Source organism: Geotrypetes seraphini, chromosome 15 (genome assembly GCF_902459505.1).
Source record: "Geotrypetes seraphini chromosome 15, aGeoSer1.1, whole genome shotgun sequence".
Classification (NCBI taxonomy): domain Eukaryota; kingdom Metazoa; phylum Chordata; class Amphibia; order Gymnophiona; family Dermophiidae; genus Geotrypetes; species Geotrypetes seraphini.
This window is the reverse complement of record NC_047098.1, coordinates 32,677,812-32,705,809: the sequence shown is the minus strand read 5'-3', so window position 1 is coordinate 32,705,809 and position 27,998 is coordinate 32,677,812. Positions and strand designations below refer to the sequence as shown.

At 47.8% G+C, this 27,998-nt stretch overlaps 1 protein-coding gene across 1 annotated transcript; it reads left to right on the top strand.

Annotated features, from left to right (window-relative positions):
* Nucleotides 1-490: 490 nt before the first annotated feature.
* DHRS13 (dehydrogenase/reductase 13) lies at nt 491-27,998 on the top strand. The gene is made up of 5 exons (XM_033922319.1): nt 491-762; nt 9,025-9,143; nt 12,966-13,089; nt 23,661-23,972; nt 27,406-27,998. Exons 1-5 carry the CDS (start codon nt 636-638, stop codon nt 27,666-27,668), a joined length of 945 nt encoding a protein of 314 aa, XP_033778210.1. The 5' UTR covers nt 491-635; the 3' UTR covers nt 27,669-27,998.

The following is a 27,998-nucleotide window of genomic DNA, read 5'->3' as shown; positions in this document are numbered from 1 at the left end:
AAAACTAACTGCAAGTAATTTTTATTTTTTATGCAGTGGTTATCCTAACTTGAGCAACAAAGCAATCAATGCTTTTCTGCCATTTGGATCTTCTTAGCTTTGCGAACCTTTCAGCTCTGACAGAAATTAAATTAAAAAAAATAGAACAACTGCAGATGATGAAATGCATATTTGCTTGTTGACTATCGAGCCACGTTTTGAGTTAATTTGCACTCAAAAACAAGCACATGCATTAGCAATTCTTTTCTAAGTACTTTAATTTCACCGTTGTTACAATTACTCATACATAGCTTAAAGAACTTTAAATAAATAACTCTCAAATTTAATTTCTTGTTGGTTTTGCAATGTTATAATGTGCCGCGGAAAGCATTTGCTTGGTTAGTATGCCGGTGCAGTTCTGTATCTGGTCAGAAGAGGGCAGTGTCAGCTGTTTGAGTATATTGCTGGCATGATATTGTACTGAAAAAGACAAAAAAGGTTGGCCCTTTACGGCAGCTGAGCAGAGACAAGGAAGCAGCTGAGCAGAGACACGGAAGCAGCTGATGTTCTAAACTATCTTAGGCTGTCCTAGCACCCAGGAGGGTCATAGTAGCGAGAGCGACTAGGTGCAAGCGTAAGCTGCAGCACCTACCACCATGCCAGGGGTCCTGCTGGGGACAGCTATTGTTCTGGCAGCCTATATCCTCATATATTTCAATTTCATCAAAGGACCCAGATGCAAGAGTGAGACCAGCCTGAAGGGGAAGACTGTTTTAATTACAGGTATAGTAGAGCCAAATTTTAGGTGGCCCTGTAGCAGTTGTTAGGAGACTGGAGATGTATAAGATTTGTCCACTGCTTCTTTTTGTAGCGGGTAAAGGGGTCTGTTAAATATGAACCACAAGACTGAAGGAAAACTACTAGTGGAGTGGTGAGGTCAGTGAAGTTTTTCAAATGTCTCCAGTGCACAGGAAATTGTCTTCAGCACCATGAATTAATACATCGCTGAGCATTGAGATACAATGGAAACATTTAAGACTATACAGTATGAAGGAATAAGTAGCCTTATAGAGAGATGAAGCTAATAGGACTTTTTCTTTTCAAGATGGCGTCTGACTAGGATGTCATTTATAGTTTCTCCTCACTTTTTTTGTTTTTCTTAGGTTTTATTTTCAATCTTCCTTAGTTAAAGAACATAGGCAGTGCCTCCGCCGGGTCAGACCAGAGGTCCATCCCGCCCAGCAGTCCACCCCCGCGGCGGCCCAACAGGTCATGACCTGCCTTAATCACCAGAAAGGGCCCCCTTGCCCCCTAGGTTTCTCATCGAAGTCCTATCTTCCCATCAATGTCCTAACCCTCCGGCCTTGCACCTGCACGACCTGGTGAGCTGTCTATACTTATGCAACACCCCAGCACCTCCCTCAGTACCCCACGATCCCCTTTTCCCTCAGGAATCTGTCCAATCCCTGTTTGAATCCCTGTACTGTACTCTGCCGGATCACTTCCTCCGGGAGCGCATTCCATTTGTCCACGACCCTTTGGGTGAAGAAAAACTTCCTTGCATTTGATTTGAACCTATCTCCCTTCAGTTTCTCTGAGTGCCCCCCTCGTACCTGTCGTCCCTTTTAGTCTGAAGAACCTGTCCCTGTCCACCCTCTCTATGCCCCTAAGTATTTTGAAGGTCTCTATCATATCCCCCCCTGAGCCTCCTCTTTTCCAGAGAGAAGAGCCCCAGTTTATCCAGCCTCTCAGCATATGGGCAGTTTTCCAGCCCTCTTACCAGTTTCGTTGCCCTCCTTTGGACTCTCTCAAGAACTGCCATGTCCTTCTTGAGGTGTGGCGACCAATATTGAACGCAGTATTCCAGATGTGGGCGCACCATTGCTCGATACAGCGGCATGATGACTTCCCGCGTCCTGGTTGATATGCCCCTCTTGATGATGCCCAGCATCCTGTTGGCTTTCTTTGAGGCTGCTGCACACTGTGCGGATGGTTTCATGGATGGATCCACTAGCACACCCAAGTCTCTCTCAAGTCCGGTGTCTTCCAGCAATCTCCCCCCCATTTTATACTCGAACAACGAGTTCTTTTTCCCTATGTGCATGACCTTGCATTTATCTACGTTAAAGCGCATTTGCCATTTGTTTGCCCAGTCCTCCAGCTTATCGAGGTCCCTTTGCAGTTCCTCACACTCCTCCCTGGTCCTAACTCTGGCGCAGAGCTTGGTATCGTCTGCAAATTTTATAACCTCACACTTTGCCTCCGTTTCCAGGTCATTGATAAATATGTTGAAGAGTAGCGGCCCCAGCACCGATCCCTGCGGCACACCGCTCGTGACTCCCCGCCAGTCAGAATATTGGCCCTTTACTCCGACCCTCTGTAGTCTACCTGACAGCCAGTGCTTGATCCATCTGTGTACATCCCTGCCCACCCCGTGGTTCCACAGCTTCCTAAGCAGCCTTTCATGTGGCACCTTGTCAAAGGCCTTTTGAAAATCGAGGTAAATAATGTCTATGGGTTCCCCTTTGTCCACCTGTCTGCTTATTCCCTCAAAGAAGTACAGAAGGTTTGTCAGGCACGACCTTCCCTTACAGAATCCGTGCTGGCTTGTCCGCAGTAGGCCATTTTTCTCGATGTGCTCGCAAATGTTGTCCTTGATCATTGCTTCCACCATCTTCCCTATAACTGAAGTCAGGCTCACCGGCCTGTAGTTCCCGGGGTCACCTCTCGATCCCTTCTTAAAGATAGGTGTGACATTCACCAGTTTCCAGTCCTCTGGTACCTCTCCAGTTTTCAAGGATAGGTTGCAAACATGCTGGATTGCGCCCGCTATTTCCTGACTTAGTTTCTTTAGAACCCTTGGGTGGATCCCGTACGGTCCCGGTGATTTGCCGCTTTTCAGTCTGTCAATCTGCTTGAGGACATCCTCCCGACTTACCTCTATATGCCCCAATCTTTTGGCCTGCTCCCCACTCATGAGCTCCTCTGAGTCCGGTATATTGGACGTGTCCTCGCTCGTGAAAACCGACGAGAAGAACGTGTTCAACCTCTCAGCTATCTCTTTATTCTCCTTAATCACTCCCTTCCTATCCCCATCGTCCAATGGCCCCACCTCCTCTCTCACTGGTTGCTTCCCCTTTACGTAACTGAAGAATGCCTTGAAGTTTTTCGCCTCCCTGGCCAGCCCCTCCTCGTATTTCCCTTTTGCTTTTCTAATCTCTCGGTGGCATTCCTTTTGGCATTTCCTGTACTCCTGGTGATTTTCCTCCGTTGGATCCCTTTTCCATTTCCGGAAGGACACTTTCTTGTCACTGATTACCCTCTTTACTTCAGGTGTCATCCAAACCGGGTCTTTTGACCGCTTGTTCTTGCGGCCTTTCCTGAAACTGGGGATGTACAGTTTTTGCGCTTCCTGCAGTGTGTCCCTGAGAAGGGTCCAGGCGCTCCCTACAGTCTCCATCCTAAAGCCGTTCCTGAGCTTCCTCCCCACCATTTTCCTCATAGCAACATAGTTCCCTTTCCTGAAGTTGAGCGCAGTCGTTGCGGTCCTCCCCACTATGGGTGACCCCCTTTCTAATGTGAATCTGATCACGTTGTGATCACTGTTGCCTAGTGTTCCTCCCACTTCTACCCCTCTTGCCGGCCCCCCTAATCCGTTAAGGATGAGGTCAAGAGTAGCATCCCCTCGCGTCGGTTCCTTGACTAGTTGCTCCATGAAGCAGTCCCTCACAGCTTCTACGAATCCTGCTTCCCTCGTGGAGTTGGAGTGACCCGTACTCCAGTCAATCCCCGGGTAGTTGAAGTCCCCCATCACTGTTACACTTCCAGTCCTGCATTCTTGTCTCAGTTCAGCTTCCAAGTCGTGTCCGATTTCCTCCGGCGTACCAGGTGGGCGATAGTACAGCCCCAGTTTTATGCCTGCACCCTTGTTTCCCCGGCAATTTGACCCATAGCGATTCCAGCCCCTCTGCCTTCTTTGCCATATCCATCCCGACCAAGTAGATAGAGTCCTTTATATATAGTGCTATGCCTCCCCCCTTCTTGTGGGTCCTGTCCCTCCTGTAGAGCTTGTACCCTGGCAGCGCCACATCCCATTGATTTTCCTCTGTCCACCAGGTTTCTGTAATTCCTATTATATCCAGGTCCTCCCCCTTGGCCATGACTTCCAGTTCACCCATCTTAGCCATGAGGCTTCTTGCATTTGCGTATAAGCACTGTAGGTCCCGGTGTTTGTCCTCCACCTCTGCCTTTACCTGGGCCGCCTTCCCTTGGGTCTCGGGCCGTTTTCCCGCTCCCGGTGCCTCTGCTGTGCCCTCCGCCTTTACCCTCGCAACTCTCTTCCTCCCCATGTCCCCTCCACCCCACCTCCCCGCTTTTCCCTGGGAGTACCAGCCCCCTCCTGTGCTATCGTCCTCTGGGCCTTGGTTTGTTCCCCCTTGCCTTGTGTCTCCCCTTTGCCCTGTGGCTCCACCTTATTGCCTTCTGTTTGCACCCTGGTGCCATCTTGTCCTCCTGAATCCCCTGTTTTCCCCTTCCCCTTAGACTTCTCCCAGCAAGTTGCTGTTACCTGGTGTTTCCCTCGCTGTCTGATCGCGAGTTCCATCGGACCCCCGTCCTCCCTGCAGTCAGCCCATTCAGCATCTTTTCTTGATACTGCTGTCTGAAGCGTCATCAGGTCAGCTGTCGGCTGTCCCCCTTTCTGTAGTTTAAAGCCCTCTCAATCTCCTTCTTTACGTTGGCTGCTAGTATTCTTGTTCCCGCCGTGCTCAGGTGCAGGCCATCCCGCCTGTAGAGCTTGCTCTTTCCCCAGAAGGACGACCAGTTCCTCACAAAGTGGAAGCCCTCCTCCTTGCACCACCTCCTCAGCCACACATTCACCTCCTGGAGCTCGGCCTGCCTCCTTGCATCTGCCCTCGGGACCGGCAGGATCTCCGAGAATGCTATCCTCTGTGACCTCCGTTTCAGCTTCCTTCCCAGGACCCTGAACTGGTCTGTTAGCGCAGGCATGCTGAAATTCCTCCGGCTCACATCATTTGTTCCGACGTGGACAATTACTGCTGTCTCCTCCGTTTCGGCTCCGTCCAAGATCCTCTCGATTCTGTCGGCAATGTCCTTTGTCCTGGCCCCAGGGAGACATGTCACCAGCCGGTCCTCTCGACCTCCGGCTACGTGACTGTCCACCTCCCTCAGGATCAAGTCTCCCACAACAATTGCAGTCTTTCCCTTCCTTAAGAGCCTCCTCTGCCTCAGGTCCGTGTCCATGGTGAATCTGGGCGCTCCTCCCTCGGGGTCCTTGGCCTCCTCTGCCCTCCTGGCCTCTCCACTGGCCTCTCCACTAGGTCCATCCTCCGGTGGGTCCTGGCTCTCGTCTGATGACACCTGTCTGAGTTGCTGCTGGTTCTGCTCCTCGACCCTCCTGTAGCTCTCCTCGATGAATCTCTCAAGGTCCCTCACCTGATCTTCAATGGAGCTGTTTCTGTCTGGATCCTCAGACGCCTGGCATGGCTCCTCTGAAGCGTGCAGCCCCTCCAGGTCCTGAACCCTGGCCTGCAATCTCGCGACCTCATACTTCAGGCCTTCCAGCTCCCGGCACCGACCGCATATGTACTCCCGCCTTCCCGAGGGGAGGTAGTCGTACATATGGCACCCCATGCAGTATACAGGAAAGCTCTGGTGTATTCCGGCTGCCTCCATTTCCATCTTATCCGCTCCGCTCTCCGGTCTCCCTCAGCTCTCTGCTCTGCTCCTTAGGTCCGTCTATTTGCTCTCCGCTCTCTCGTCTGCCTGTTCTGCTCTCTCCTCTCTGCTCTCTCCTCTGGCTCTCACCACTCTGGTCTCCTCTGATCTGTTGGTGTCCTCACTCCCTCGCTCTCCCTCCGCCTGCTGCTGCTGTGTCCTCTCTCCCTCTGCCTGGTGCTGCTGTGTCCCCTCTCCCAGTCTCACTCTCCGCCTGCTGCTGCTGTGTCCTCTCTCCCTCTGCCTGATGCTGCTGTGACCTCTCACCCACACTCACTCTCTGCCTCTGGTTGTGTGCTGACCTTGGTGTAGTGCCCTGGCCCTTCTCAAGGCCCTTCGCAAAGGCGCTCTCTGCGCGCCGAATGGCCGCGCGCCGTTGGCTCCACCCCTTTTAAGGCGGATCTCCGAGGTCCGATGTCTGAGGGGTGGGCGGAGCTACCTCTCGCCGCTACCCCTCGCTCTGCACTCTCCCTGTGCCCTCTTGGCTCTCCTCCTCTCCTAAACCCTGCCTTCCAAGTCTCTCTCTTGCCTCTCTCCCTCTGTGGCTGCTTGCAGGCAAGCTGGACTGTTCAGCCTTGGCTCCGCCCCTTTTAAGGCGGAGCTCCGAGGTCTGACGTCGGAGGGGTGGGCGGAGCTACCTCTCACCGCTACCCCTCGCTCTGCACTCTCCCTGTGCCCTCCTGGCTCTCCTCCTCTCCTAACCCCTGCCTTCCAAGTCTCTCTCTTGCCTCTCTCCCTCTGTGGCTGCTTGCAGGCAAGCTGGACTGTTCGGCGTTGGCTCCGCCCCTTTTAAGGCGGAGCTCCGAGGTCCGACGTCGGAGGGGTGGGCGGAGCTACCTCTCGCCACTACCCCTCGCTCTGCACTCTCCCCCGTGCCCTCCTGGCTCTCCTCCTCTCCTAACCCCTGCCTTCCAAGTCTCTCTCTTGCCTCTCTCCCTCTGTGGCTGCTTGCAGGCAAGCTGGACTGTTCGGCGTTGGCTCCGCCCCTTTTAAGGCGGAGCTCCGAGGTCCGACGTCGGAGGGGTGGGCGGAGCTACCTCTCGCCGCTACCCCTCGCTCTGCACTCTCCCCGTGCCCTCCTGGCTCTCCTCCTCTCCTAACCCCTGCCTTCCAAGTCTCTCTCTTGCCTCTCTCCCTCTGTGGCTGCTTGCAGGCAAGCTGGACTGTTCGGCGTTGGCTCCGCCCCTTTTAAGGCGGAGCTCCGAGGTCCGACGTCGGAGGGGTGGGCGGAGCTACCTCTCGCCGCTACCCCTCGCTCTGCACTCTCCCTGTGCCCTCCTGGCTCTCCTCCTCTCCTAACCCCTGCCTTCCCAGTTCTTTCCTCATTTATTCTTTCTTTTAAGTTTTGTTTTGTTTTTGACTTATACCTGAATTAGCTTTGGTTCAGGATGGAGGTTCTGGACTTTGCTTAGTGCCGTTGACCTTTGGAGCTCAGCTGTCGCAGTTTGAGTTCTTTGCGACGATGTGAAGGTCTGCCTTCCCTTGTAGTCTGTGAGCTTGGCCTTAATTTTTTTTTGCGGTCCTGGACTGATGCAGCAATTGCTTCTGTCACAGCAGCTGTGGTTTTCTTGCCGGCAGCGTTTTAAGGGATCGGCCTGATGGAGACGATGGGCTATGGAGCCCTGAGGCTTTTTTCCTTCGGTGATGGCAAGGCTCCAATGCTGACATGGCTTCTCTCCTGCTGGTCAGCTGTGGTGTGGTGCGCTGTGTTGGCTCTTGCCCTTGGGAATCCAGAGGCCTGTGCGGCTTGAGATCACCAGCATTGGTTTGGCGTCCGAGAATCTTTACAACCTGCCTTTCGGTCCCTGTCAGCTGTCCTCGGCTGTTGGGATTGCTCAAGATATGCTGTGGCAGGCAACAGAACTGACTTCTGCTTCAGGGAATCAGTGGCCAAGCAATAGAAATAATTTCAAGCCAACTTCAGTCTGACTTATTTGATTTTTGATTTTCAATTTATTCAAGTTTATGGATTATTTTAATTTTATTCCTTTATTCTTCACCTCTGTTCTTTTTAATTTTATTATTTGAACTAGTGTTTAAGCCCATTACATTAATGGGTGCTAGAATAGATATGTAGACTTGTAGCACAATGGGGCGCTGAGGCGTTTCTTTCTTTCTCCCTGCCCCACTGTCTTTCTGTCTGTCTCTCTCTGCCCCACTATCTGTCTGTCTTTCTTTCTGTCTGTCTCTCTCCCTGCCCATTGTCTTTCTGTGTGTTTCTCTTTCTTTCTTTCTGTCTCTCTCTCTCTGCCCGCTGTCTGTCTTTCTTTCTGTCTGTCTCTCTCCCTGCCCCACTGTCTGCCTGCCTTTCTTTCTGTCTCTCTCCCTGCCCATTGTCTGTTTGTTTGTCTTTCTTTCTGTCTCTCCTAGCCCGCTTTCTTTCTGTCTGTCTCTCTCTCCCTGCCCGCTGTCTGTCTGTCTTTCTTTCTGTCTCGCTTGCTGTGCAAGGATTTCATTTCCTTGCCTGTCGGTTGGGAGGGAGGATTTGGCTTTTTTTGCGTTTTCCAGCTGGAGCAATTGCGGAGGTAGATAGGATGCATCTCCGAGATGCAGATAAGATGTCCAGTCGCAGCTCTCCTCCCTTTTACCTCCGGCTCCTTGGCTTCCCGGGCAAGTGAACCCAGTTCTAATGCCGAAGAGCTGCGGTCATGTTCCCCCACGTACAGCGGCCACCCTCGGGCTGGGAAAACCACGCTAGTCCCTGTCTGTGCGCCTGGCAGCGGTGCCTTGACTCCTAGAGGCCTGGACATTTGCCATTTGTCACAGCGCAGGCTGGCTGGGGTGTGGGAGTGGGGAAGCCAATGCCAAGTATGTGCATAAGGAGGGAGGCCGATGGAGAAACCGCCACAGGCTCCTACTGCGAATGCTATTGTTTAACAGTTCCTCTCTTTCATTCCTTCTTCCTTTATTGTGTTTAGCCACTGTAATCTTTCATCATATGTACATACATATTTCCTACAATTAATTTTTAGAGGTTTTTTTGCATAGATTGTGTTCCTGTCTATGAAACTTAGGAATATCTATTTTTAATGTTAACAATTCTTTCTATACTGTATTCCTTCCTTGTTAAGTTCCATCTTTACTGTATCCCTTCTCTAACCACATAGAACCGAAAGGTAGTGTGCGGTCTACAAACAATTATGTTATGTTAAAGAATTATAGGAGGAAAACTAGATAGGCTCTTACACTATGCTCAGGATGTTTTCTCTTCCTGTGGCTGGATGAACTCCTGCATTTTGCTTTTCTTTTAGGGAGAGACCTCACAGAGAATCATGGTATTCAGATTGTGAAATATTGATATTTCTATAGGTGGGAACTGTGGGATTGGAAAGGTGACAGCGTTGGACCTTGCTCGTCGTGGAGCCCGAACTATCCTTGCCTGTCGCAACAAAGAGAAAGCAGAAGCTGCCATCTTTGACATCCGCAAGGTCTCTATATCTGTCTTCCCTACAGCAGTCCTGGTGCACTGTTCACATTCACTACAGTGTATTGCCCAGATATCTATGACCCACTTCAAAATCAGTGCTGATATTACAAGGCTAGGGTAATTCTAGGAAACAATGCACTGCTGAAGGTGTCAGTCTTCTAGTGTTGACAGAGAAAAAGAATGGCATGAAAACATGACTGTTGAGGTGTTTTAAGAGAAAGAGAATGGCATTTGATATACTGCTTTCTGTGGTTAAAATCAAAGTGCTTTACATATTATATACAGGTACTCACTTTGTGACCTACAGCCTGGCTGCCCTGGGTAGGCCTGCTCTTGCCATTGGATGCCAAGCAGGGTCAGACCTGGATGGGGGACCACTATTGAATACCATATGCTGTAGGCCACAGGGCCCTATGTTGGGCAACAGCAACACAGTGGAGCTGCGCATACTCTGCCTTGAAACATCACAGGGAGGATTCCTCACTGTACATGCAGTCATGGGTCAGTGCTTGATCCACACACTTATTTTATACCTGGGGCAATGGAGGGTTAAGTGACTTGCCCAGAGTCACAAGGAGCTGCAGTGGGAATCAAACCCAGTTTCCCCAGGATACTTCTCCACATTCTACATTATATTGGACAAGAAGTTGGGAACCAAGACCAGTGGCAGACACTTCTATAGTCTATGTGCTGCAAATTGGACAAAAGTAGATAAGGCAACTCCAATAGTTGGGAACTAAGGCCAGTGCCAGACAGACTTTTATGGTCTGTCCCAACCAATGGCATAAGACAACTGAAGATCTAATCTACATATTGTATATCACTTTAGTGATATATGCTATGAGTGAGTATGCTGTGTATTTCAAGAGGGAGAGGAAAACATCTTTGTGTTGAAATTAGCAAGTTAAATACACTTAACAATACTTGTAGTCTAAGTCCCCTTTTGGCCTAAGGCCCTAAATGCTGAGGGAAAATGTCCATTCTAAAAAAAAACAACGTCCAAAATTAGTTTTTTTAAAAGAATGGCCTACCTCTATGTTCAAAAGGGAGAAAGAAAATCCAACGTAGTCTGCAGTAAACAACAGCAACCAGAAAACAACGAACAGACTGCAGATAATGTACAAGATGCAGTAACATATACAACCTTATAGCCAACCTCTACGTTCAGCAGTTTAATCGCCCAGACCAACACGACGTCTAACCTTAGAACACATTATCAACCAAAAAATAGCCTAAGTGCCAAATGCCCAAAACAAGACTTTTTAGGCAAAGGAGGGGCCAGTTATTTACCTAAAAGTTGGATTCTGTAACCGGCATAGTCAAAAACAACACCGGTTACAGAATTTCCCCCCCCCCCCCAACGATCGCGGCAGGAGAAATGGCTCATCTCCCCTGTCTTGATCATGATCCCCCCTGAACTGTCATGAACTGTGGCAGGAGAGATGCCCAATCTCTCCTTCTGTGGTTCGCGGCAGTTCGGGGAGGATCGAGATCACAGTAGGAGAGATGCCCAATCTCTCCTGCTGCGATTGCGATCAACCTTCCACTCCCGAACCCAGACACAATACCGGCCGAGGTGCAAGCCCTCATGACCCCACCACCCGGTATTGTGTCGGGTGGGGGGGGGGTCGTGGGGTCTCACGCCTCGGCAGGAGAGATTGGCCATCTCTCCTGCTGTGGTTCGCAGCAGTTCGAGGGGGGGGGGGAGGATCGCGATCGCAGCAGGGGAGATGAGGCATCTCTCCTGCCGCATTCATTGTGGTGGGGGGTGGGCAGGTTGCTGGTGCTGCTGAGCTGATCATGGCAGGTGCAATCAGCTCAGCAGTCCCTATTCGGAACTTATACATGTTTTGACTTGGTCTAAATCAAAACGTATAAGTTCCGACTGGGCAACCCGATAAAGTTTTTGGTTATACTTGCTGTATGACTAAGTCTAGGTCGGCCCACCTCCCGCCCTTTCCCCTCCTCTAAAAACGCCTCTTTTCACTCTAGGTGTTTAGAGGCAGTGTAAAAGGCCTAAGCTGGTTTTAGATACAAATCCCAGGCTTGCTTCTTGTGACCCTGTGCAAGTCACGTAAACCTCCAGTGCCCACCGCTTTGAAATGCCAAAGCAACATATAGGTGGTATATACCGTAAGTTCCCTTTCCCTATATTTGGATGGCAAATTGCCAGACAGTGTGCAGTCATGAATGACTATAATCTGCACAGAGTGGCAGGTGTGGTTCTGATTGCCTTGTTGGGCAGAACAGATGGACTATGTAGGAAATTCTGCTGTCATTTACAGTTTTAGTGAAAGAACTGCACCACTGGTGAATTTTTCCTTTCAGCAGATAAGCACTAAGGGAAGTGTGCACAGCTGAAAGTACTGTCCTTCTAGTGCGGGCAATGCAGATCAGTACTAGGGAAGGCAACATAGCAACAGATTTTAAAAAAAACCTAGAATGGTCCATTTGGTCTGCCCAACAAAGTGGCTACAGTCATATCTGCTTCTGTGTGCAGAATAAGCAGGTTACCTCCTCTGTGCATTTGTTCAGGATTATACCTGCCGCTCTATACAAATTATAACCTTCTATATCATGTTGTTTGTTTTTCTTTGATCCTACCTTTTTGGCATAAGAACATAAGAACTGCCATCTCTGGATCAGACCTTTGGTCCATCAAGTCCGGCGATCCGCACACGCGGAGGCCCAGCCAGGTGTACACCTGGCATAATTTTAGTCATCCATATCCCTCTATGCCTCTCGTAAGGAGATGTGCATCTAGTTTGCTTTTAAATCCTAGAACGGTGGATTGTGCAATAACCTCCAGGTGTCCACCACTCACTGCGTGAAGGAGAACTTCCACTAAATCTTTTTTGAAGTATTTATGCTATACGGCATATATGTCATACTACTAATAAGGGCTCCTTTTACAAAGGTGCGTTGGCGCTTTTAGCGCACGCACAAGATTAGCGCACGCTAGCCGAAAAATTACCGCCTGCTTAAAAGGAGGCATATAGGGATCCTCTGTATTTATCCCATGCCATTTCACATTCTGTTACCCTTTTTGATCCCATCACTGTTACACCGATGGAGGTGCTGTCCTTCCAGTGTTGACCCTGTGAAGCATTCATTGGGGAAGGTGGCTTGAGGATATCTTTAGAGAGAGCAGGGCGATATTGCCCCCACCCCAGGAGCCTTTTGTGCAGTGCTTACCAAACTTTCCCCCCCCCCCCCCACCTTTTTTATAAAACCATAGTGTGTTTTTTAGCACCAGCCGCAGTGATAACAGCTCTGCAACCCCTGGGCCCTATCTTTCACTGGGCTTACGACGCAGTGCTGCTGTCGTAAGCCCACCTACAGGTTAGTGTCGGGTGCAACACTGCCATTGTCCTCCATTTTCTCTAGACCCTGTGCAGGACTACATTTATTTATTTTAAAAATTGATCCCTCTCTATCTGACACTTCTAGGCAAACTCCATAGGAGGTGTGCATTCATGAGGTTTTTGGGGCGGGTTTCATTTGGCTCAGCCTGGTCACAACCCTAAATATAGCTTTCATGATCCCATTTTGGGTCACGACCCATACCCCCCACTTTTACAAAACCGTAGCGTGGTTTTTAGTGCCGACCTGAACCATAACAATTCCAACGCTCATAGAATTCCTATGAATGTCAAGGCTGTTAACGCCATGGCCAGCGCTAAAAACCATGCTACGGTTTTGTAAAAGGAGGGGTGGGGGGTAAGCTAAAAAGTATTCAGTAGCACTGGGGGGCCTCTTGACAAGACATTCAGGGCATATCAGTGAGTGAAGGGCAGTGGCTGAATATTTTTCTGCTCCACAGAAATCTGGAAATATGCAGGTGCTGTTCATGAAGCTGGACCTGGCCAGTCTTACCTCCATCAGAGCATTTGCAACATTGTTCCTGGAGTCTGAGCCCAGACTTGATATTCTTATCAATAATGCAGGTAAGAGTAAAACTTGAGGGCTGACTAACTGCTGCAACATTGCCAGAGAAGCAAATATCTACGAGTATAACTAGTAACTGAAGCTATGTGAAGGGCATAAAAATCTCTTAACTGGACCTGAGCCATGGAGAGCCCCACACAGCACAGTCGAAAATGGAACATATCCCTGTTCAAGTTTCCTCTGTCAGTGGTTCTTAATGTACTCCTTAATATAGAACTCCTTTTACAAAGCCATAGTAGAGAATTCTACCACGGGCCAGCGAGGTAAATGCTCTGACGCTCATACGAATTCTATGAGCATCAGAGCATTTGCCTCACCGGCCCATAAGAACATAAGAATTGCCGCTGCTAGGTCAGACCAGTCCGCTCACGCGGCAGCCCTCTGGACACTGATAGTAAGGTTTTTAGGGTATCTACAATGAATATGCATGAGCTGGTCCTGAAAAATTGCAGTTTATCTTCATATTCCTCCCAGTTTCCTCTGTGGTGACTCCAGGCCCACCATGACCCACTCAGGATCCCACTGCTAAAACTCCATGTTCAGTCCTAACACTTGCTAGAAGGCAGTCACAAGCACTGGAAGTTGTTTTGGATTATTTTGTTGTGCTATTCTCTCCAACCCCATTATCTCTTGTTACATTGATTTGTTTAGTCGCTCTTTTCTGGACCCCTTCGAGTAGTACTATGTCCTTCTTCATGTACAGCGATCAGTGCTGGACGCAGTATTCCAGGTGGGGGCATACCATGGCCCGGTACAATGGCATGATAACCTTCTCCAATCTGTTTGTGATCCCCTTCTTAATCATTCCTAAAATTCTGTTTGCCCTTTTTGCCGCCGCTGTGCATTGCGCGGACAGCTTCATTAACTTGTTTACCAGTACTCCCAAGTCTCTTTCCTAGGGGGGGTCTCTCTGAGTACTGCACCAGACATCCTATATTTATGTATAAGATTTTTGTTACCGATATGCACCACCTTACACTTATCCATGTTAAACCTCATTTGCCATGTCGCAGCCCATTTCTCGAGCGTATTTGTGTCACGTTGTAGGTCTTTGCAATCCTTCTGTCTTAACTACTCTGAATAACTTTGTATTGTATGCAAATTTAATCACCTCGTTCATCGTACCAATTTCCAGGTCGTTTATAAATATGTTGAAGAGCATGGGCCCAAGCACAGAACCCTGCGGCACTCCACTCGTGACGCTTCTCCAGTCCGAGTACCGTATTTTCACGTAGATAACGCGCACCCGTGTAAAATGCGCACACGGTTATAGCGCGCGGAAAACACAAATTTATGTACAGAAATTTTTATATAACGCGCACACCCGTATACCACGCATGCTGCCCGACTCTCCTCTGGCCACCCCGACTCTCCTTTTGCCCGCCCCGACTCTCCTCTCCCCCTTGAAGTCCTGTCCCCACCCTGAAAACCTGATGCCCCCCCCCCGACATCCGATTCACCCCAACGCAGGACCGCTCGCACCCCCACCCCGAAGGACCGCTCGCACGCACTCCCACCCGCACCCGCACCCTGAAGGACCGCTCGCACCCCCACAGCCTCCCGACCCCCCCCCCCAATCATGTAGAAGCTCCTACCGGTGTCCTGCTGCTTTCTCTTGGCGGTCCCGGCCCTTCCGTGAGCCCTGCGCCTGCGCTGCTTTCTCTTCCATCGGTTCGCCCTTTCTCTAACGTCAAGCTGCCCTAGCCAACCGCGGCACCCCCGACACGATCGGGGCAAGAGGGAGCTCAAGCCCTCTTGCCCCAGCCAACCGCGGCACCCCCGACACGATCGAGGCAAGAGGGAGCTCAAGCCCTCTTGCCACCCCCCCCCCCCCGACACGATCGGGGCAAAAGGGAGCCCAAGCCCTCTTGCCCCGCCGACTCCCCAACTCCCCGACAATATCGGGCCAGGAGGGAGCCCAAACCCTCCTGGCCACGGCGACACCCTACCCCCACCCATCTGTCCCGAAGCTCCGCCTCCTGGTGGGGCCTAAGGCGCCTGGGCCAATCAGAATAGGCCCGGGGGCCTTAGGTCCCTCCTGGGGGCGGGGCCTTGGGCACATGGTCGGGTTGGGCCCATGTGCCTCAGGCCCCGCCCCCAGGAGGGACCTAAGACTCCCGGGCCTATTCTGATTGGCCCATGCACCTTAGGCCCCACTAGGAGGTGGAGCTTCGGGACGGATGGGCCAATCCGGCCTCATTCCATCGTTGGCTGCCTGCCGGACAGGCGGGTTTGGCTCTCGTCTGTCCGGCCAACTACACAAAGGTACGGGGAAGGGGGGCGGGGGGGTCGTGGGGGTCGGCCAGGGGGTCGCGGGTCAGCTGGGGGGGCGGTCGGAGGTTCTTGGGGGGGGCGGTCGTTGGGGGGAGGGGGTTTGCGTTGAGGGCAGGAGGGCCTGGGATCCCTCCTGCCTGTAATGTAGTGCGGGGTGGGGGTAGGGGGTCGCTGTGGCCAGGAGGGTTTGGGCTCCCTCCTGGCCCGATATTGTCGGGGAGTTGGGGAGTCGGCGGGGCAAGAGGGCTTGGGCTCCATTTTGCCCCGATCGTGTCGGGGGGGGCAAGAGGGCTTGAGCTCCCTCTTGCCCCGATCGTGTCGGGGGTGCCGCGGTTGGCTGGGGCAAGAGGGCTTGAGCTCCCTCTTGCCCCGATCATGTCGGGGGTGCCGCAGTTGGCTGGGGCAAGAGGGCGGAAGTGCGTGCGAGCGGTCCTTCAGGGTGGGGGTGCGGGTGGGAGTGCGTGCGAGCGGTCCTTCAGGGTGGGGATGCGGGTGCGGATGGGAGCGCGTGCGAGCGGTCCTTGGGGGTGCGGGTGCGTGCGAGCGGTCCTTCGGGGTGGGGTTGCGAGCGGTCTTGCGGCAGGGGGGGGGTGAATCGGATGTCGGGGAGGGGGAAACTATGTAAAAAAAATTTTGGACAACGCGCTCACGCGTATACCGCACAAGGTTATGCACGGTTTGTAAAAACACGTATAACGCGCGCGTTATATGTGTGAAAATACGGTATTGTCCATTTACCCCCTCTCTCTGTTTCCTATCTGCCAACCAGTTTTTAATCCACATGAGTATTTCACCCTTGATTCCATGGCTCACAATTTTTCCAAGTAGTCATTCATGCGGGACCTTGTCAATCGCCTTCTGAAAATCCAGATATACAATGTTGACTGGGTCACCCTTGTCTATCTGCCTGTTTACTCCCTTGAAGAAGTGCAGTAAGTTCGTCAAGCAAGATCTTCCTTTGCTGAATCCGTGCTGGCTGATCCTCATCAGATTGTGTCCATCAAGGTGATCAATGTGGTCCTTTATCAGCGCCTCTACCATCTTTCCCGGTACCGAGGTCAGACTCACCAGTCTGTAGTTTCCTGGATCTCCCCTTGAACCTTTCTTGAAGATCGGCGTAACATTCGCCACTTTCCAGTCTTCTGGAATCCTTCCTGATTTGGTCGACAGGTTTATATTTTTCTCTTTGTACTTCCTCTGGCTATGCTACATATAATTTGAATCTTTCCTAGTCTTCTTTTCCTATTTCAGCTACCACAAACCTCCACGATTACATTCTTCACCTCACAAGACATTTTAACTTCTTGCCCTATCCTCTGTTCTTGAGCTTCAAAGTTTTCTTTTTCTCGTTCAGATATCACCATTTCCCTTTTTCCCTGAGAGCATCTCATCCTTGCTACTGTTGTTATATCTGTCCTTATAGTCTTCATATTCTCCTACTTCTCCTCCTCTCAGCTGAGGCTATTAGTTCCAGTCATGGCTCTCCAAGGCAACACTCACCCCATCTGTGCAGATCAAACTTGTAACTCCTCCAGCTTTATTCCTACCCTTTTCCTTCTCAGGCTGCCTATGGAATGTCCATTGCTAGCTCTAAGAAGCTTGCCTACATTCATAATTTTATTTTCTCTTTCATGAACTGCAACTTCTTATTTTTACTGAAAATTAGCTTTCCCCTGAAGACCCTACTTTAGTTACTGCTCTTTGTCAATGAGGTTACCTTTACTCTCATACCTCACCCAGTTGGCTGTGGCAAAGATGTTGGGCTGCTATTCTCCTCTTCCTGTAGGTTTCAACCCCTTCTTCCACATCAGTCTAATTGCTTCATCTACTTCATCTGACTATTCAGTCCAATATCTCTCAAAGTATCACCCTCTCACAAGTCCCTCTTTTCCTTCTTTCTTGAACCATCTTCCTTACTCTTATGCTTCAATTACTTGCTTTAACTCCTCATTTTAAACTCCAGCTATGCTCTACCACCCTTATTCACCAGCGTGGTCATTACCTCAATCTTGTTCTTTTTTTCAGCTGCTATCTCAAACTTTCCATTTCAGTTCTTCCCCTTTCTGATCATCATCCGGTAACTTTCACATTTAGCCACCCGCCCCCACAATCTTGTCCAATCACTACATACACATTTAGGAATCTTTAGGCTATTGACCCTAGCATGCTATCTACTGTCTCGTCTACTATGTCATACATGTCTGTCAATAGGCGGTCCCTTCCTATAACAACCTCAGAGGCCGCACCTTCAAAAAGATATAAAAAGGATGGAGTCGGTCCAGAGGAAGGCTACTAAAATGGTATGTGGTCTTCATCATAAGCATATGGGGACAGACTTAAAGATCTCAATCTGTATACTTTGGAGGAAATGCTGAAATACTTTCAGGGATATGAAATTTATAGATTCAAAGCCAGAAAAAGCTATCAATATACACCGAAAAACTGGCCTTGTAAATAATAAACCAGTGAAGGGTGATTGAAACTAAATTATAAGAAAGCTCAGAGATTTGAAACTCTGAAGGGAAGGTTTGAGGCTTCCCTTAGGGAAAGAGTTTACCTTCCAGTCATAGTCCTCTTATGAAAAATGTTTAATCACTCCTCCAAAGGTATTATATGAAAAACCACTTCAAAATACTTCAAAAAATGTCCAACAAGGTACTAGTTTAAAACTTGCAATTGTCACTGCACTTATGGCAAGTTCTAACAAGTTTACTTAACTTATAAGCAGGTTTAGGGGGGGATACCCTGCTTCAGGGGACCCGATTGCTGATTCTCTAAACAGGTTCCATTACTTTCATGCTGGTAAAATTTGCTGTGGTGACATGCAGCTGAAGAAAACTCTGGAGGAAAGGCAGGAGAGTGGAAATATGATAGAGACATTTATATAACTATGTAATGTAAATGCACATGAGTTGAGTCTCTCATTTGAAAGGAAACTCTGCAATGAGAGGGCATAGGATGAAGTTAAGAGGTGATAGGCTATGGAGTAATCTGAGGAAATGATTTTTTACAGAAAGGGTAGTAGATGCATGGAACAGTCTCCTGGAACAGGTGGTGGAGACAGAGACTGTGTCTGAATTCAAGAGAGAAAGAGATAACGGTTACTACGGATGGGCAGACTAAATGGGCCATTTGGCCTTTATCTACCATTATGTTTTTATGTTTCATACTCCCCTCTACTTTGGATAATCTTGCTTCTCTCATTCCCCATCCTATAAGATGTACCAAATCCTGGCTTTGGCTGATCTACTTAATTTGCTGTAATTGTTCCTGTGTCTCTGGCTAAAATCCTATGCCCATGCTAACTTAACCTAGTAAATACCAAAACAGAACAGCAACCCTACTAAAATCCACAATAAAAAGTGAGAGTAGGGTCATAATTATGACTCCTCACCTTGGTAAATTACTTGAATACCTTTATTTTCATCGTCACATTTGGGCATCCTTCCTGCTGGGGAACATTGGAGGTATCTTACTTCCTAAGAGAATCATTTCTTTATTTTCTTAATTCACATTGATTGATGAATGTAATAAGAAACCTGAATAAAAATATAACTTACAAAACATTATCTCGCATCTATTATCTCTCCCTACATCCCTCCACAGGAACTCTGCTCATCAGATTATTCAGTCTTATCTGTGCCCTTCTCTTCCACTGCCAACCCTAGATACCATTCTTTCCACCTTGTTGTGCCATGTGCATGGAATAGATCATGTTCCTTCTCTGAACCTCCCTGTTTAAATCTAAGTTAAAAGCCTGCCTTTTTGAAGCTTCTTTTAAATCTGAATCCCTTATTTTCCTTCTTATAAAGATGCAGTTTTTAAAATCATTTTCCATAATAAATGAAACCATCTAATTTCTTATATGTCCTGTTTGTCCATCTTGAATAGATTTCTTAAACTCTGTGGAACAGGGACTGTATATGTACAGTGCTGCATACTTCTAGAGGCACTATAAAAATGAGATTTTGCATGCATTGCCTCCATTACATGCATGCTCATTGTGGATATCCTGGAAAGCAGACTGTCTAGCACAAGGACTGGGTTGAAAATCCCTGCTCTAACTTGAACTCCAATGTTATTTTCCTTTTCTGGAGAATGTAGAATATGTGATCTAGTGGCATAAGCACAAACCTTACTTGCAAGGCTGAGGCTGCGAACTATAGACCGGTAAGCCTCACCTCAATAGTGTGTAAACTCATGGAAACACTAATTAAGTATAAATTAGATACGATCCTGAACAAGGAAAATCTCCGGGTTCCCAGTCAACATGGATTCACCAAAGGTAGGTCATGCCAGTCCAATCTTATCAGCTTCTTTGACTGGGTAACAAAAAGACTGGACTCAGGCGAGTCCTTGGACGTCGTGTACCTGGACTTCAGCAAAGCGTTTGACAGCGTCCCACACCGCAGGCTGCTGAACAAGATGAAATCGATGGGATTAGGAGAGACTCTAACTACATGGGTCAAAGATTGGCTTTGTGGCAGTCTTCAGAGGGTGGTGGTTAATGGTACCCTTTCTAAAATGTCGGAAGTGACTAGCGGAGTGCCACAGGGTTCAGTCCTGGGCCCTCTCCTCTTCAACATATTCATTGGGGATCTGACTAAAGGGCTTCAAGACAAGGTAACCTTATTCGCTGATGACGCCAAACTATGCAATATAGTAAACGACTATAATCTAAAGGATGCTATGGAGCAAGACCTGCGTACTCTAGAAAGTTGGTCCTCGATCTGGCAGCTGGGCTTCAACGCCAATAAATGTAAGGTCATGCATCTCGGTAACAGAAATCCTTGCAGAACTTACACCCTGAATGGAGAAACTTTAACCAGAACTACGGCGGAACGAGACTTAGGAGTAATCATCAGTGCTGATATGAAGGCTGCCACTCAAGTGGAGAAGGCTTCATCTAAAGCACGGCAGATGATAGGTTGTATCAGGAGAAGCTTCGTCAACAGGAAGCCTGAAGTCATGATGCCATTGTACAGAGCCATGGTGAGACCTCATCTGGAGTACTGTGTGCAATTTTGGAGGCCACATTACCGTAAAGATGTGCTCAGAGTTGAATCAGTTCAGCGGACGGCCACCAGGATGGTCTCGGGGCTAAAGGGTCTCCCGTACGAGGAAAGACTGAGCAAATTGCAGCTCTACTCTCTCAAGGAGCGTAGGGAAAGGGGAGACATGATTGAGACATTCAAGTACATCACGGGACGGGTTGAGGTGGAAGATGATATCTTTCTCCTGAAGGGACCCTCGACCACAAGAGGTCATCCGCTCAAACTCAGGGGAGGGAGGTTTCGTGGAGACACCAGGAAACACTTCTTCACGGAGAGAGTGATTGAGCACTGGAACAAGCTTCCAATGCAGGTGATCGAGGCACGCAGCGTCCCAGACTTCAAGAATAAATGGGATACCTATGTGGGATCCCTACGAGGGTCAGCCAAAGGATAGGATCACTAGGGTATAGAATTGAAAGAGCGGGTCAGTAGAATGGCAGTATTACAATTAGACTTAAAAGGGAGGGTCGATGGTGTGGGCAGACTTGATGGGCTGTGGCCCTTATCTGCCGTCATCTTTCTATGTTTCTATGTTTCTTACTGTGCTTGCAATGTTTCATTTAGACTGGTTTTAGCCAATCTAAATTAAATGTTATTCTGCAGCCAATGCACAGAGGCTTTCGGCTATTGCTTTACAATGAACGCAAGCAGTGATCGAAAGTCCCATGCCAATGAGCTTGGTAGTATTACAATAAGCTCATTAACAAATCTGTGCAAATCCCAGAATGACAGGCACACAAATAAACCTGCTGAACTACTGACAGCTCAAAGCTGTTGGTAGTGTCCCCTACTGTACTTTCCTTTCAGTGCCTGAATGCTAATTAGCTCAGGCATTGAAAAGAAAGTCAGAAAATCACATCCTGAACCTTCTCTGAGCTCGACCCCAACTAAAATAAAATCTGTGGGGGTCCAAACAGATTCCCTCCTGACCCTCTTCCTAGCTATAAAAAAAGATCCCTGGTGGTACAGTGGGCTCAGGCCAGACCATGCCAAACCCCTAACTTAATACTCACTCACCCCCTTCCCTCCCATAAGTTCCTTTTCTGACAAAGTAGGCAGGAGGAATGCCTACTGTCTCCTGCCTCTGGGCCTGCTCTCTTTAAAATGGTGGTGTCCTGCTTGATGCATCCTGGGATGTACTGGGAGAGGCCTAAGTACAGTACCATCTTATATGGTATTTAGGCCCCTCCCAGCAAGGACAGGGTACCACCATTTTTGAAGAGGACAGGTCTGGAGGCAGAAGGGAATAGGCATCCTTCCTGCCTGCTAAGATACATCTGTGTGGAAGGGGATTAAGTGATTGTTGAGCTGGGGGTTAGACCCGGCCCAGTCTGACCCAACCTCAGAGATTTTTTTTAGTCATGAGAGGTCCATTGGAAATGCACATAAGAGCTGTGTCTACCATACAGCTCTTGTGGACATGCTCCAGGAACATTCCCAATCCCTTGAGTGACCAATGCTCAGCACTAATAGCGTGCATATAATTTGCATGTTGTTAGTTTTTATGGTTTATTGATTTATATCCTGCTTTGTACAAAGCGGTTTCCAAATGTTACATAATTAAAACAGCTTCACAGACAATACAAACAAAGCAAACAGTCAAAACATACCAGCGACCAGCGCTTACAATTATCTGAAAAACTTAATTCCCATATTTAATTTTACAAAATAGAAACTTTTTCAGGAATTTCTTTAAAGTATGCACATTTCTCTGCTCACGTATATATTGAGGGATCTCATTCCATGCTTGTGGGCCTATACAAGAAAACATACTTGAGCATCGGTTGAACAGTGGCACTCATGGGCTGTAGCAGGCGCTATGGAAAGGATAGTGTGTAGGACATGAGGGTGGAGTATTTTGTAGATTTTTCCTACAAAAATGCCTGATTTTCATATGGTTCTGGGTAAACTAGTTAGAAGTACATATGAAAGTTAAAGCCACACCCAATAGAAATGTATGGAAAAGTGAGCGCATGAAAATCTGAATAAGGATGTAGCCAAGGCCAGAAAAAAACACTACAGATTAATATTAAGGAAAAGCATAATAATATTCTTGTTATGTATTTTGCTATTAAGCAGAATCATAGAGGAAATCAGGTAATGCGTAACATACTTCTAGAGGGATTAAGAACTCAATCTTGGTTCTCTGCTTTTCTTTGTCCTCTCTGTGTCTTTGTTTAGGTTTCCCGCCTTGAGCCTCATGGTCTAATTGATAACAGATGTGCTTGAACTGGTCAGGTGGAGCATATAACAGAGAAAGCTTTCTTGTATTAATTATGAATGCAATATACCATGTTGTGTGTGAATGGGGCCCCGAATGAATGATGGATGATATGAACGATGTGTGAAGGTATACTAAACATGAGAGTGGGTTTTTAAAAACATAATTTTATATATTTTAAACCTGAAGAAACTTTAAGGAGAAATCCTAAGAGGCAACATCTGGAAATAGTTAGAATCAGAAATACTGTACCAGTCTTTGAGAGACTCAGAGCAGGGGGGAATAGCCCCTCCTCTTCCTTTTTCTGTGCTGACAGGACATGAACTTTACAGCAGATGCTGAAAACAAATGCAAGCTCTCTTGAAATAAATAAACGGTTTGATTTAAGGTTTGAGAATGACAAAAATAATATTGGATATGTAATAATGGGTTTATGCATATTTAGAAATTAATGTAAACAAAAATATGATTGCTGAAACTTTTATTTCGATGTCAAAAAAGAATTTCTTTGTTCAAACTTAAGGACAGCCTCTATTAAGTGATTGGCTGACAAGTAATGATGTCAGATTGGACTGAAAGTATATATTGATGAATAACTATGGGGTGGGGGGGGGGGATTCTTGGTCAGAAATGCCAGTGTTTGGCGCCTGTAAAGAATCCTTCCAATGACGCAATAACCTTTTGATGGATGTTATGGAAATAAATAAAAAATAATAAGTTTTTTTTAACCTTTTGCATCATGTGCCATTCTTCATATACACTACCCGCCTATGAGCAAACCTGGCTGCTCACGGTCATTGAAAAAAAAGGCTGGTTCTGGCACTGTAGAAGAACAGTGTTGGAGTTGTGAACATCTCCCACCTGGTTTGCCTATTTCTGCTTCTCATTACTTACCTGCTAGGCATGTACCAGGTCTAGGTCCAGACATCTTCCAGTCCATATGAGTCAGCTCCACCCACCAGAACCAGTGCACTCTCAGATTCCTGTCATTTACTGTAGCTGCCTCTCACTTTCCACTCAGGAGTCCTTGGAGGTGACATGACTATCGATGGCTATAACCCGATGTTTAGGGTCAACCACCTTGGCCACTTCCTGCTGACACAGCTGCTTCTGGAGCGGCTGAAACACTGTGCTCCAAGTCGCATTGTCATTGTTTCTTCCAATTCCTACTTCTATGGCAAGATTGACTTTGAAAATTTGAACCCACCACCAGGTGGATTAATACGGAACATACAGGCTTACGCTGACAGCAAATTGGCAAATGTCCTGCATGCTAGGGAGCTGGCTAACAGACTGGAGGGCAACAACATCACCTGTTATGCTGTGCACCCAGGTAGGGAAGCTATGTAACTCTAGAATGTGCAGTGTGTGGCTGCAGAGGAAGCTGAAGATGGGGGAAAGAAGCATGTTAAGAGCACAGGCTCTCAGAGTTCTTCTCTGCTGTTACCCCTAAATTATGATTTTTTTTTTTTAATCTGAGACTTCAACTTTCTTCCTGTTTTTGCTAAATATATTGTTTTTCTTTAAGTGATGCAGTGACAAATACTGACATAATACAACTCTATTCAGTGGGATTTATTAACCAGCTTGTTATCTAGATCAGTGATTCCCAACCCTGTCCTGGAGGAACACCAGGCCAATCGGGTTTTCAGGCTAGCCCTAATGAATATGCATGAGAGAGATTTGCATATGATGGAAGTGATAGGCATGCAAATTTGCTTCATGCATATTCATTAGGGCTAGCCTGAAAACCCAATTGGCCTGGTGTTCTTCCAGGACAGGGTTGGGAACCACTGATCTAGATGTACTTTTCCTCTATAGTAGAACCTGTTTGTAGCAGCCTTCCTGTGCAGACATTGAACAATTCCGGCACCTGTAAACATTATGTTATTGGTATACCGGTATGAGGAGGTAGTCAAACAAGCTGATATGTTTGAAGTAATTTGTAGGTTTGAGTTTTACCGCGGCCACACGCTTTGAATTCTTGCAAACTCTCTTTCGGTTCCCTGAGGCAGGAACGAAACGTGTCACGTCGGAACCCGCAAGCTAAAGATAAGTTTGCTATTTCAGACCAATAACATAATGTTTATTATTTTTGCAACAATGTAGCTCCTAGCACCAATGCAAACATTCATAATAGTGACAAGCTTTACAACTAGTTTTCTGAATTATGCGATGATTGGGCGGTGAGGTTGTAGTGTTGGGGTTTCCCTGTTATCACCTCCATTTCTCTGAGCATATAAATTCACTAACAGTTGTACACAATTCAGAAGCAAGTGATCATCTACGATTGAGTGATTATATCATATTGTTTTTGTCATTTATAGAGTACTAGCATAAGTCCACAGTTTACGCACCAACATTTGGGCGTGACCACTTACTCCATGTCAGTGGCTGGTATAAATGTTAACAAAATGATAAATGTGTGCATTTGTTAGTATTCTATATCCTTAGCATGTAGGTTCTGGGCATGTCTCCTGACCTGCCCAAGTCCTTCCGATGTCTCCCCCCCCCCCCCCCCTCTCCCTTTTGCAGTTATGTGCTATAGAATTTGTATGCTAAGGTTAGAGAATAGCAATTTTGGCTAGATGCACTAAAGATATTGCCTCTATCGCTATTGGCCGATTCTCCAGCAGTGAGCGAAGTGCTATCAAGTTTGCATGCAAACACGACCGATCAGTCGCTCAGTGAGCGATTGACACATGCACAGCCCTAACTGCAGTGACAGGGTAAGCAGCCTCCTGTCACTGCTATTAAGGATTCTTTTTCTTTTTTTTTAACCAGCACAGATGTTTTGTGTGTGTTATACACATATGATCTGTCCCATTAAAAAGAAAAAAGCATCCCAATCCCTCCTCCATGGAGAACACCCCCGCACCATGGCCTCCCCCTGAGCCAGGCACCCTGGAGCCACTGAGGGAGGAGCCTAAGACCTGTTTGGCTTGACCAGTCAGGGCTTTAGGCTCCTCCCTCAGTATCCTGGATACAGAGGTAGGTGCTGAAGGCCTGATTGACTCAGATGCCTATGGTCCCAGCCCTTGGGAGGGGCCTTAGGCATCTGAATCAATCAGGGCCTTTGGCCCCGCCCCTCCCCTCCCCTGTATCATATGATGCACCGAGGAGGGGAAGGTCCGTCATTTAGACAGGCGGACCCGAAGCAGGAGCCTGAGAGCGGGCTTCCTGCTTCCAATGCTTTAAAAAGGTATGAGGGAGGTTTGGGGGGTAGTTCAGGGGGGGCGTCTGGTGGCATGAGGGAGTGGGCATCCCTCCTGCCATTTTTTTGGGTTCAGGGGAGGGGAGCAGGGGATCTGGGGTGCCTGGTACAGAGGGGAGGCATGGTGCGGGGGTGTTCTGCATGACTGGAGAGATTAGGCATCCCTCCTGCCATTTGTTTTGGGTTTGGGGGGGAACAGTGGCTTAGGGGTGGCCACGTTTGTCAGGGGTCATTGGGGAGGGCCATCATCAGCAGTGGGGAAATTTTTTTCATTTTGTTTTTAATGGGACAGATATTTTACATATGTAACATACATATTAACTAACTAACTTACTAACAAAATATCTGTGCCATTGAAAAAAAATGAAAAAAACCCCAAAACAGGCAGACCTATTGGTAACACTTTAGTTCATCCACCTGAAAGGCCTAGATGTACTAAAGATAGTCAGCAATACTGACTGGATCACTGTTGGTCTATTCTGAACTAGTGATCAATGCACTACCAAGGTTGCATGCAGATGATTTGCACAGAGGTGCAAATAATTTGCATGCAAACTCAACAGATCAATCGCTCAGTGAGTGATTGACACATGCGCAGAGCCCTAAGCTGTTATGGCACCACGACATCCCCCCCCCCCCCCACGGCAGCAAAAATGGCAGGAGGGATGCCTACTCCTTCCTGTCAATGTGACTCCCCTCCCTTCCATGGCAGTGATGTGGCAGGAGGGATGCCCACTCCCTCCTGCCACCAGAGGTCCCATGTCACCCTCCGAACCCTCCTGCTGCATCACTGCCGTAGGGGGAGTCGAATTGGCAGGAGGGAGTAGGCATCCCTCCTGCCAATTTTCTTTTGTAGGGGAGGTGGGTGTTCGGCATGGCAGGAGGAACTGGGCATTCTTCCTGCCATTTTTGCTGGCTCGGAGGGGGGTGGGGATTCACGGTGCAGGTTCGTTGTCATTGGCATGAGGAATTATTTTTTTTCTTTTTCTTATGGGACAGATCTTTTCTATGTGGAAACTTGTTTTTTTCCAACAGCTAAAACCCCTGTTTTATTTTTTTTGCATAGCCAAGCAAGCGATGTTAGTGCATTAATCACTTGGCTGCTTTGCATGGGGTTTTAGCTAATTTGCATGTCCAGATCAGAAAATGGATGATCAAGGGGAAAAACACGAGGTGAGCCTATTTGTGAATTGGGTCAGTAATAGCAATCATCGCTAAAGCTGTGAAAATAGATTTAGCAACGATCGCTGACTTTAGTGCATCTAGCCCTAAGTGGAGTTACGCATGTAACTGCAACTTAGTGCCAAATAACCCATTTATCATGAATAATTCATTTAGTGGTAATTAGCAGCTCATTTGTCAATTAAGTTACATATGTAAGAGTAGGTACAATAAAACTGGGTGCACAAAATTATATAGAATGAAGGGGTTACTGTCCTGCAAAATCAGATGTAGAAGCCCAGGATGTTTTTTGAAGTGGACAAAGATGTCAGTTGGTTAGGGTCCTGGGAAATGGCTTGCACTGATTCATCTCATTCTTCCTCTCCTACAGGATTAGTGCACACGGAAATATTTCACTGTATCAGTCCCTGGCTGAAACTTCCAGTGTACTTCTATTTATGCCTCTTCGCTCGGGACTGTATAGTTGGAGCACAGACTTCGATTTACTGTGCTGTGCAGGAGGGCATTGAGCAGCACAGTGGTCGTTACTTCGCTGACTGCAGGGTGCAAGAGGTGTGGCAAAAAGGCCGCGATGATGTAGTTGCCAAGAAGCTGTGGGAAGTCAGCGAGTATCTGGTAGACTTGGCTGGCTAAAAGTGGGATATCAACTTCAGAAGCTTAGGGGGCCTTTTACTAAGGTGCACTAGCCAATTTAGCACACATTAAATGCTTACGCACCCATTATATTCTATGGACACGTTAGCATATAGCATGCGCTAATATTTAGTTTGTGCTAAATCGGCTAGCACGCCTTAGTAAACGAGGGGGTTAATTTTTAAAAATGGAAGCAAAAATGATTAGAGACATTAAAGAATCCAGATGTCTGTCTGTCTGCTTTTTCCTTTTGGGGTTTCCCAATGCGTCATGTATCTTTCCAGAGTTGCACTAAAAATTTGAAATAAAGTATGAAGAGCTGCTCCGGGC